The sequence below is a fragment of the Coturnix japonica genome, chromosome Z (assembly GCF_054131305.1).
Source record: "Coturnix japonica strain WE chromosome Z, WE-NBRP24, whole genome shotgun sequence".
Lineage (NCBI taxonomy): Eukaryota > Metazoa > Chordata > Aves > Galliformes > Phasianidae > Coturnix > Coturnix japonica.
The window spans coordinates 63,588,522-63,600,724 of record NC_140702.1 but is presented as its reverse complement, the minus strand read 5'-3'; the positions used below and the strand labels follow the sequence as shown (position 1 = coordinate 63,600,724).

The 12,203-nt window shown below is 36.5% G+C and overlaps 1 protein-coding gene across 2 annotated transcripts in view; it reads left to right on the top strand.

Annotated features, from left to right (window-relative positions):
- Positions 1 to 11,720, top strand: part of WDR70 (WD repeat domain 70) — a 122,357-nt gene extending 110,637 nt beyond the window's left edge. For both annotated transcript variants that reach the window (XM_015848477.3, XM_015848476.3), the window contains 4 exons: positions 30 to 109; positions 2,182 to 2,298; positions 3,561 to 3,723; positions 11,246 to 11,720. In XM_015848477.3, the coding sequence (XP_015703963.3) occupies positions 30 to 109; positions 2,182 to 2,298; positions 3,561 to 3,723; positions 11,246 to 11,330 (445 nt within the window). In that variant the 3' untranslated portion in view covers positions 11,331 to 11,720. The remainder of the gene's footprint in view (positions 1 to 29; positions 110 to 2,181; positions 2,299 to 3,560; positions 3,724 to 11,245) is intronic.
- The last annotated feature ends 483 nt before the right edge of the window (positions 11,721 to 12,203 follow it).

Sequence of the window (12,203 nt, the reverse complement as noted above, 5' to 3'; positions counted from 1 at the left end):
CAACTGTGCTGCTCTATGTTTTCTTTCAGGGGAGCAAAATTATGTGTGGTCAAAACAAAAAGGAAAGAGAGACAAGCTGAGACTCTTACACAGGATTACATTATAACACGTAAGGAATTTAAACTTCTTTTTATCTGAGCATCCTTAACTCTTTCTCAGGTATCATTTATTTCCAGATGATTTAGTATTGTATTAAAAACCTGCAATCATTCCTGAATCTTTGGGTGCTTCATACAAATTTATTTATAGCCCTGCAAATCTGGAAAGGTATGTATCTGGAATGACCTGTAACAATGGTTGTAGTCTAGATTATGGTGCATTGATAGGACTTAGGGGACTTATGATCGAAAGATCTGAGATTATTTTCATCCTTTCTTGAATCTTCAGTTTTACGTAAGTAAATTGGTGAGTATGCCTTTTACCACTTGGTAATGTGAACAAGTACCAGTGGCAAAATCACAGATGTGAGGATTGGTGTTGAGCAAATTCCTATTGATCTTTTAAGGTTTGGACCTTGCCTAGAAGTATATGGGTTTTTAAGTAGTTAAAATGTTTTTCCAGCTTAAGTGGTTATACTTATGTAATATGACTCACTGATGGCTTTAGAAATTGTTATTGTTACTGTGAAAATTTTAATGACCTGCTTTTTCCCAAGGGCAAATTTTACAAGGGGACTAGTAGACTGAGTGATTTTGGCTCTCATTTTGAAATTATATAAGGATATTTTCATATAAAACAAAGCAGTAAAGATGTTTCTGAGCTGGTAGTGAGCTGGCTGTACAAATTTGCTTTACATGTTTTTAAATTTGTTGTATATTTATGAAACTTTTCAGAGGTTATATTGGCTTCTTCTGAGATTACAGGTGGAACTGGAAAGAACTGGCAATCTCTGAAATCCTTTCCAAAGTGAACTAACTGCAATTTCTTCCTCCTGTACTTGTGGTGGTTTTTTTTTTGTTGCTTTTGTTTTTGTTTTGTTTTGTTTTGTTTTGTTTGTCTATTTTTAATTGTGGATGCTTCTTAGTCTCAGAATTTCCTACAATACCTGTTTAAAATGCAAGAATGTTTTTGGAGAATTCTGTATTAATTTTAAAATATAGGAATATGCAGCTTGAGTTTCCCTTGGACAGCCTCGACTCTTTAGCTACTCAATGCAAACCAATCAAATACACTGCTTTGACGTGCCAGGAACAATTTGCTGTCATCCATCATGAAATCCATAAAAATAAAACCTAAATATTATTCTCTAACTTATACTGCTGTTTCATAAGACTGACTTTACATCATCTGATAAATTTAGCAAGCTTCTGGAAGTAATCTGATAGGTCTCTGAATGCCACTTTCCTATCTATATAATTAAATATAGAGCTAATTTCACCACATTTAAGATTTTGTTTGTTTGGTTTTAGTCTTTATTGAGTCTTTTGACCCCAACACAGTTTCCAACATTTTGGGAAATACCAGCTATCAGCACACTGGAGTATGAAAGCTAAGCCTCACCATGAGAAAACTATGTCCCTTGACGTTGTGTTCCTCTTTTGCTGTTGAGTGTAGTTTTTCTGAGCAGACAGAAATAGTGTACATTTAAAATACAGTGAGTGAAGATGTTGCAGTTTGCTGAAGAAAGAGAATTTTTTAAGTCTTGATAATTTATCCAAACTCTCGGGTGTTCTTCCAACCTTGATTAGTGCTGTAACTTAATCAAAAATTGAGCATGACTTTGTATGAAAAAACATCATGGATCATCAAGGGGATTCCTTTTCTCTCTCAGATCCAAAAGCGCATCTAGAGTGTTCTTGATGCTGGATTACTGGGGACCTGTAGAAAAACTGAAAGTGCAGAAAAAAAGGCAACCAATTGGTCACAATGCTTATGTGAACTGAATGTCAGAGGATTAAATTATGTTCACATAAGCAATGCAATCATATGAAATACATATTCACATGAAATACTGGTTCCTGAAGGCACCCTTGAAATTTGGCTACTTCCTTGTTTGAAAAATACAAAATTTATTGCAAAAAAGCCTACCCAAATGCAACTCATTAGATCATGGCTTGGGAGACTGCTTGTGCTGCCATTCACATTCTATGGACAAATCACAGTTTTCACCATCATTATTAAAATCTTAAGAAGATAATGGAATTTCTAACGTTTGTTTTTCTTCAAACTTTGACTTTTTAGCTCATGCACTTCCAATGTTCCGTGAACCACGACAGCGAAGCACCAGGAAGCAGCTGGAGAAGGATAGGTTGGACCCAATGAAGTCTCACAAACCAGAACCTCCAGTAGCAGGACCTGGTAATCTACACGTAATCACTTCATACTGTCCTGTGCCAAAGAGGCTGTCATGTTTGAGTTCTGACTTCCTTGATTGAGGTCACATAGGATTTATGGGACAACCTGGGGATCAGACCCAGCCAGCATGTATTCATGAAAGGCAGATACTGCATAACCAACCTGATCTATTTCTGTGATAGAGTGATCCACCTGGTGGATGAGGAAAAAGCTGTTGATGTAGTCAACCTAGACTTCAGCAAAGACTTTGACACTGTCTCCCACAGTATTGTAGTGGAGAAGCTGGCAGCCCATGGCTTGGACAGGTACACTCCTTATTAGGTAAAGAAGTGGCTGGAGGGCCAAGCCCACAGAGTGATGGTGAATGGAGTTAAATCCAGATGGCAACCAATCACAAGTGGTGTTTCCCAGGTGTCGGCACTGGGGCCTGTCCTGTTTGATATTGTTACTGATGACCTGGATTAGTGGACTGAGTGCACCCTCAGTAAGTTTGCAGATGACACCAAGTTGACAGGAAGTATCAATCAGCCTTGGGGTACGAAGGCCCTAAAGAGGGTTCTGGACAAGCTGATGGGAAGTCTTGTGAGTAGTGGCTGAGAAAACTGGGCTTATTTAGTCTAGACAAGAGGAGGTTCAGGGGAGACCTTATCCCTCTCTGCAGCTACCTGAAAGGATGTTGCGCTGAAGTGGGTGTTGGCCTCTTCTTCTGCATAACTAGCAGTTCAAATAGAGGGAATGATGTCAGGTTGTGGCAGAGGAGATTCAGGTTGGATGTTAGGAAAAGCTTCTTATGTAGAAGAGTGGTCAGGCACTGGAACAGGCTTCCTAGGAAATGGGGTCACTGTCCCTGGAGGTGTTCAACCAATGTTTAGACATTATAATAGGGAACATGGTTTAGTGGGGAAGTATTGGTGATAAGTGGATGGATAGACTGGTTGTTCTTGAAGGAAGGCCGTTTCCGATATTCTAAGCTTTTTTGGATTTGAATTCAAATATTTCTAGTGAGGGACTGCTGTATGTGTGGGCAGTGTCCAGTACTGTAAGACATTGCTCTTTGATTGGAGTACTTACCTAAAATAAATTAATAGTCACAATTACTTACTTTGTGTAATCAGTAAAACATTTAAGTGAATGCAGTTCTGAATTAAGCTCTTTCTGTAATCTTATCTTCTTCATATCAGATCACTATAGCAGACATTATACATTCATCTACTGCTAGAATGTTTTTCTTTAAAATATTAATTTATCTTTTTTTATTGCAATAGGTCGTGGTGGCCGTGTTGGAACTCATGGAGGTACCTTGTCATCATACATAGTCAAGAATATTGCGCTGGATAAGACAGATGATAGCAATCCTCGAGAGGCTATTTTACGTCATGCAAAGGAAGCGGAGGAGAATCCATACTGGGTTGCTCCAGCATATGCTAAGTAAGGAAGCAATTAAAAGTACAAGTCATATTTCTGGAGGCCACTGGGAGTTTAGTAAAAACAGAAGACACATTTTTAACAGTATCCTTTGCCTTTCTGGCTTTTTGCCATTAATATGTAAACCAAGAATATATCATGCTCTTACATGTAGATAAGAATTTCCAGGAGCTTAAATTACTAAAAATTGATATTTCCGTTTTTAAAATTTGCCTGTCAGTGCTAGGAAATAATTTTAAAGCTTTCTGAATTCACAAGTCTTCTAGAGCTAAGCATCAGAAACCGATTTTAAAAGGTAATATGCCTTTTAGTAATTTACTGTCCAACTGACAGAGTCCAGCATGGTAGTTTCCACTGTGCCCTTCTGGCCCTGACTGAGGCTTAGATTAAACCTTCAAAAATATTTGTTTGGTTTTATGGCAGTGTATCCTAAACAGTTTCTTAGATGTTGATTACTTGGATTTTTCATGCACTGGGACCTGCCTACTGCTTCGTTTAACTTGGTTGTAAAGTATCCTCTTTACACTGAAAACTGCAATATCTGTCCTTAGTGACTTCTATCAAATATTTATTTATTTTCTAAGAATTAATACAATTCAAACCATTAAAAAATACATTTTTGATAGTGTAAAAATACGCAGTGAATAAATGCATTTCATACTAAGGAGAAGGAAAGGCCACTTAAAATTACAAATATTTGAACATTTTGTTGTAGTCACTGCTGGTTTTTATTGCACAAAGTAATCTGCCTAGAATAAATAGTATCTTCAAAATCAATAGGGAAAGGTTGTGAAAAGATGGAGTAGTCTTCACAAAACAGGCAGAGCCAGTAACAGACTGGATTTTTTTATTAGCAGCCCATTGAGGCAATATTTTCACTTGTACTTTACTTACTGTACTTTCGTTATTACTTCTGTAGCTCCTTAATGAAAAAATATCACATATTTCCAGAAAGTTAGAATGTAATAAGAATCATGGCTCTTTCTAGCAGTGACATAATGAATTATTTCCTAACTTGACCCATAACACCTTTTCCAAAGGAGTTTGAGAACATTAGTGAGAACATTAGTGCCTACTCTGGCTTTGACTAGATAATTAGTACATATGGCATTGTTCTGATGTACATCAAATCAGTGCATTCTATAATGCCATCCTTGTATGAAGTCAAAGAAAGATGTTTGAAAGGCTAATTCTGTAACAGTTGTAATGTCAACTGTTGATTTTTAATTGCTTGAGGGTTAATGTTTCCTAGGGATTAAATTTACTTTGAATGTGTGGGTACCTGTTTTTATTTAGAACATGCAACTGTTTGTTCTCAGCAGTAGACACAATCGCTCATTCCATCAGGTAGATACCTTGTTATATTTTTGGCTAAGTAACTTCATCAGTTGTATATTGAGTTTCACCTCCGACACCTGCAATGTAGTAGACATAAAAGTTTAAAAACATAGCTGTATTACAGAAGGCTTACTGTGTCAGGTGGGTGGATCTCATTATGGTTTCTTGTTAAAAGATGTAGCTGCAGGGGAAGAAGAGAGCTGGCTGAGAAATAGGGAGGATGCAAGTCCAGACTGCTATTAACTTACACACCAGAAGGTGATACGTATGTGGGGGAGTTGGGCTGCAGCCAACAGCATGCTGCCTTGACAGTTTTGTCAGTTGATAAATCTCATGCCAAGGAAATTGCTGCTATCCTTCTTTAGAATGTGGACTTCAAGATGTACCCCATGCAAAGAGCTTTTTAAAGCTTCATTCTTATTATTCTTTATAATTACTATTTATTATTATTTATATGAAGTTATGATGCTGAAATGCAAAAACTTTACAGTTTTTTATGTCCTAACTTTCAGAAATGGAGGTTTGTGTTAGCAGCTGCAGACCAATGACAGTCATAGATTCATTAGCTGCTTACCTGAACACATGCATAATACAGAGGGCTGCATTAATACATCCAATATGTGACTTTATAGGGAGTGCACATTTACCTGGCATGAAGCGTTTTAGAGACCTTCTTAAAAGATGTGTGTTTTATTGAAATAGAAATAATAGATGTAAATTAGCACAAAATACAGTATTGTTTTTCCCTAGACACCCTGTTAAGATCAGGGTTCATAATAGTAAGCAGTATAGAGACTTACTCAGAGAATCTGTGTCCTTTAGTTAGGTTTGGTGCTTCCTTTATAGTGCAAGATACATTTGAGAATTATGAAAGGTGATATTCTGATGTCTATTTAAAATGACATGCTGCCTTGAGACCTTGGAAACGCAATCAGTGTGTTTCATTTTTTCAGTGGTGTGTGTTCTTTTCACTACTTTATTTCTTTGCTAGCAGTTTTTCCACATTTCTGTGTTAACTTTAATTTAAATGTGGGTATAAAAGCATTCACCTCAGATAGCTCTTGTTTGATACGGCTTTTATTTTTGTTATCTCAGGGGTGGTTATTCACCTAGTCTTCAATTTTCCTTCTTAAGAAAACATCTAAGGAATAGATGCTTGTTTTCCTTAGAGGTTGCTGCAAAGTAATGTTAGTCAAAGAAGACTAAGAAACATTAATTTTCTTACTGATAAGTTTTTATAGCTCTCTGATTGTGGTGCCTGGGTTAGAGTTCATATGATCCTAATTCTAAGTGATTGGGTCACTCTAAGCCAAATAACATTTTAAGCCATGTAATTTCTTTAATTGTGTTTTCATATAGAAAATTTGATCAGTACCTGAGGCATAACTTTTGCTGTTAGTATATACATTGTATATAAAAATAAAAATCCTTTTTTTAAAGGTGCCTAATCTGTTCTAGAAACCAAATATTTGCATTATTTATCACCTGAATTTATTTTCAAGATTGTTATTATTAGCATGGCCGTTTTGTTTGTCTTATAATTTCAGCCAGAAAAGGAGAGAAAATACATAAATGGCAAAAGGAAGGGTGAAAATAACACATGCTGCTGAGAGGATACTAGGGAAAAAGGGTAGTACAAATGGAATCAGAAGATGACATATCACAGAAGGCCAATGTGAATAAAGTGTCAAAAGAGATGAGAACAACAGCAGGAAAAGTCTGGATGGAACAATTAAAACAAAAAAACAAACAAAAAAAAAACAACCCACAAAAACAAAAACAAAAAAACTTGAGGTTTTTCGGGAAAAAGCTTGTTTGAGACCTTGGCATGAATTTTTCCATTGGAGTGAATGGTAAGGAAGGACAGATTGAAGATTTCAACTAAAGAACTACAGGAAAAGAACTTGAGGCATCAGTTGTAAATGTTTGAAAATTACATTCTTTGTGAGCTGTTTGTTTTAACACAGCTGTACAGAGATACTGTAAGGACTTCAGATGTCCCTCTGAAGGATCAGTATAAATTGCTAAGCGTTGTAGCTGAGGGGCTAATCAGGCCCAGATGTATCTTTCTTCTGTACTGTGTAGGAAAGATCAGGGTGAAGTTTCCTTCTGCATCAAGAGAGACCACAGCTCTTAGAAAATATCTTACATTACAGAGATGTTGCTCCTATTTTGCTGTCTTGTCATTGCTGTTTGCCACAGGCAAAAGGGAACAACTTGAAGCAGCAGCTTCTGGCCACACTGTATTTAGTGTTCCTTTCCTTTCTGAGGGTGTAAAGTGTTAGTCATATTGTGGATCATGTAGTATCCTTAACTGAAAAAGCAGGACCGAACAGAATGTTTTAGAACAGTGATTTTGCTGACACATTGGTATGTTTAAGCTAAATCTTTTTTTGGAGATTGTTAACTTTGAGGGGGAAGTCACTTAGAAGAGTCTGGCTACTTCTAGAGATACTGAACACAAAGGTGCCTCATGCTTAAAGGTTCTTGCCTGTCTGAAAGTAGCCTATTCGACAGGATTCTGAGACAGGATTCTGATTTCCAGGCATGCTTGAAAGTCTTTAATTTGTTTCAGTGCAAAATAAACTCTAACTTTAAAAGTTACTGTGACAGCAGTCACATGCTGTGGTATGCAGTTGTCTTTTCCAGCTGGTTTAGATGTAGCAGTGTTTTGTTTTTAGCTGTAACTTTGCGAATCACTGATGTCAATGAGCTACTTTTACAAGCATCTGTAAAAAGCAACTAAGTGAGACAGCACTGTAACCAGAAGGATTGTAGTGTCTCTGGAGAGGTCTGCGTGGACACCGATTTTTTTTTTTTTTTTAATTTTTTATTTTTTTTTTAAGTTTCTGTGCAAAACAGAGAAGAAAAGAGCAGTCTAGGAAGTCCACAGAAAATCCTAACAAGTCTAGTAAGAATGAATTCTCTTAGTTTATTTTACCATTTTTGATTACAGCCTTATGATGCAACTGACGATAGGAATGCCTTTATCGGTGTATGAGATACTAGTTTCTTCTGACAATCATGTGGAATTACGTGATCATAGAATAATGTAGGTAGGAAGGGACCTCTGGAGATCGTCCAGTCCAACCTGCTGCTGAAAGCTTTTTCACTTAGATTAGGTTATTCAGGTCCAATTAGATCAGGTTGCTCAAGAATGTACCCAGCTGAGATTGAATGTCCTCACGGATGGAGATTCAGCAACCTTCCTGGGCAGTTTGTTCTAGCATTTGACCACCCTCGTAGTAAAAGAAAATAAAACTACTTCTATCTAACTAATATTTTCCATGTTCCAAATGTTCTGTTCTCCCTTGTCTTGTAGCTGCAGCTTCAAGAAGATTCGTAGTCCATCTTCTCTGTAGCCTCTCATGATTTTGCAATGTAGTTGTAGGTAGCTATGGAATACCTTTTTAGCCTTCTGTGCTAAGGCTAAAGGAACACACTTTGCTTAGATCCTTTTCATACATGGTGTACTCCAGTCCCCTAACTGTCTTGGCAGTATATTTCCATTGTAACCAATATGATGGCCACCACTGTCTCTTATGCTATAGAGCCCAAAAGTAGCTATTCTAATTCAGATGTCATTTCACAAATGCTGAATAAAGAGGAATTTTATGGAATCTCTTACAACTGTCTCTATTAAGATAGTCAGGTTAGTCAGGGGCGGCATGCTTTGCTAAATCTGTGCTGGCTGTTCCTTATTACCTTACTGGCCTTCTTGCACCTAGAAATGGCTTCTGTGAGGATTTGTTTCGTAGTGTTCTCAGAGTGAGAGGTTAAGTAGACAGAGCTGTTATTCCACAAAATTTCCTTATACCTGTTATGAAAGTGAGTAACTTGCCCTTTTGAGTCATCAGGAATCTCTTCTGGTGACCAGGACTTCTTGAAGATGAAGAGGAGACATGGTAGAATCCCCATCACATAAAGTTTTCAAAATGTGAAAGGACTGGCTGCTAAATAACCTCATCTTGGCTGCTAAATTACCTCATCTAGGCTTTCTTTCCCCAGAAAATATTGAACCTGGTGTTTTGAGGTTCTTTTCAAACTAGGCTGTTCTGTGTTTGATTTTGTGGTTCTCAGGGACAAAGATAAATAAAATTGATAAGGGAGTTGATGGAGAAAAATAACACAGCTTTCCAAGATATTATCTGTCTCAGGAATGAAAACATTGTGAAGTATTAAACCTGTTGTGATGATTTTTGTATAAATACTAATCATGTAGCTGCTTCACTGGCAATCTCCAGTGCAATTAGTAAGCAAAACAATGTGTGTTTAAAATAAGTGGTCACTGTTGATAATTCTGTAACAAAGAGTGTTTTTAGTGCTTATGCCTTTAAATCAGTCAGGTGTTTTAAGTATCCCAGTTGCTGCTATAAAACTTGTGGGGGTTGAAGAGCTCACACTGCAGCTGAGCTGAGGCTTCAGCCATTTCATGCTAATTTTCAAAAATGAGATAGCAAGCAGGCTTGATTTTCTCCTTATATTTTTTCTTGAGATAGTTACCACTGCGTTATGCTACAGTCTCCCCCCTCGGCCACATTCTTATTGGATTCTGAGCACCTTACTGACGTTTCCTGACATCTGTAATTATTCGCAGTGCCTCTTCCATCACAGAAATTACATACCTTCTGATGTTCATTTCACAAATTGTGTAATTCTTCTTGAGTGGAAATTTCTGATAAAAATTGTGACAGTTGAAAATGTCATGGTCAGAAGTGATCGATTTGCATTTGGTTAGTTGTGACGTACTAACAGACATCTCAGTTCTGGTACCTTTAGGTTCCTAAATTTAGGTAGCTTTCTTTTGGTTGCTGTGATAAAAGGAAGGCACACTTCTAAAATGTGCTAAATAAGCTGTTGTCAACAGGTTTTGAACAAATGAGAGACAGAAGATTTCATACATTCCATTTCCTAAGCAGACAGTGGAATTCATTATTTGTGCCAATGAAGCCTTCATTCTCGTTGGCTGTTTTGGAATCAGTGTTGATTAAAAAAAAATCCTCTTTCAGTGATTGGCTAAGTAAAATTTATATAACTGTGGGGACAATGTACTGATAGAGAGGTCCTCTATTGGACCATCTCTGGAACATCCTTGCTTTTTGGCTAAGATCAAGTGTAGTGTAGTAACCTTTGGAAGACAGAGGAGACAGGCCAATAGAAAGATCCCACGTATAAAAAAAATAATCTCTGACTGGTTTTGATGACTTTGTATCTTATGTTGTATATTTAACAACTGAAGAATCCTATTTCTTATGGTCAATGTCTTGTCAGTGTGCCAAATAACAGTTGTTGTACCAATATTTAGTGCTTCAGATCCTCAAACTACTGTGAAAACACTAGGTAATACACTAATAAGCTGATGACTGCCTTGGGTGTGCTGTGTATTTTGTCATGTCACTGATGTAATGAGACGTTGAGCACAGCCAACTTCAGAAATCTATTAGTTTCAGCTAGACGTTAATTGTGCTAAGAATTAGGTTGGAAGTGGGTGCCATGCAGTAATTAAAGTGTAAAACATGGGAACTGAATGTCCAAACAGTTTGTTGAAATGCTGCTTGTTACTTTGTTCATTTTCAAAGTAATGAATAATTATTTTTATAGCGTGTAAGTGTTATTTAAAATACAGGTAAACATTGGAGGAATAGGTACCATCAAGCTTGACTGCAGGATACACTGTGTTCTCATATGAAGATCATTAGTTTTATTATGTTACAGTAGTGCTGGATAAAGTCTCTAGAGGAGAAGCTGTTTTTTCATGCACAAACTAAGCCAGAAACCATGCTGTTTTGCTCTTGCTTATTGGCTCTTGTAATGCTACAGGGTATCAAAATGGAGGTTTCTTTTTCTGAATAATGGAATGAGACCCGAAGCTACAGTTTTCTAGTGTTATGTTAAATTGACTTGTTCTTCTCATCTATTATAATTCTATTTATGGAACACACAGACAGTGATTATGAGCTGATGAGAACTTACTTGCAGAAGATATGTGCTTATTACGTTGCTCTTCATACTCTTCCTGAAAGCTGTGCCTTCTGCTCATCTTAGAAAGTCAATTGATGGGAAAACCAGCCAACTCTAGGGTATTTTTCTTTAAAGGATATCATTTGTGCCTAATGTATGTCTAATGCAGTTTCTGATAAAGAATTGCAGTCTGACCATTGTTTCAATTCTTTTTAATATTTTTTAGAACACAACCAAAAACAGTTTTTGCAGAAGTGGAACCAGAAGATGATGAAACAGACAAGCCAGAGTGGAAAAAACGTAAAATTTGAGGAGTTTGGTGTAAGGAATAACAAAGGAGCTTTTGAAATAAACTGTAGCATTTATTTCTATGTTTTGCGTAGTGGATCAAAATTTGAAAGCATAAATTACTTCAGTTCATAAATCTCCTGCAGTGTGAAAGGAACTGTATTATAATGGATTGTCATCACATCTGAATTTTGTAATAAAGAATGAAGTGTATGCTGCAAAGGAGAGCTCCTCCCAATTTGTTATTTAATGCTGTGATTTAAGTAAAAAATATTCCCTTTATAATTTTCAATAGAACTCTAGTGACTTCCTTATTTTGCCAAATGCTTCTTTTTATTGCAAACTTTACTAATGCTGTGTCATGACAGTGTTCAATGATTTTAAGTATATAAATAAAATAATACAGTATCTCAGGCTTCCTTTCATTTTTTCTAGTAAGATCTGATGTTACCACAAATAAACAGAACTCACATTAATAAATCTTAAATAATCCTGTAGAAATTTTTCTAGTGTTTATTCCTACATACCTTGCATCCCTGTTATGTATGTGTAGTGTCCCACACTACTGCTTTATATGGCTTTCATTTTTCAAAAAATGTGGAATAGGAATGGACAGCCATATGTTATGCTTCAATAAAAACACTGCAAGTTTGTTGTCTAGCTGATTCTTTTCAGGCCTTCTTATCTCTATTAGTTTGTATTGATTAGAACAGGATAGAGCTGAGCTGTGTTTTTATTGAGAGCTCTTTGTATATTAATGTATATAGATAGAGAGGAAGATATTGTTGTATGCCTGAATTATGTATACCTTAGCTCACACTCTCTGCAAACTGATACTATCCTTTATAAAGTGTAGGGTTTTTTTAAGTGTGTGTTCAGCATTAACATAGAATGAA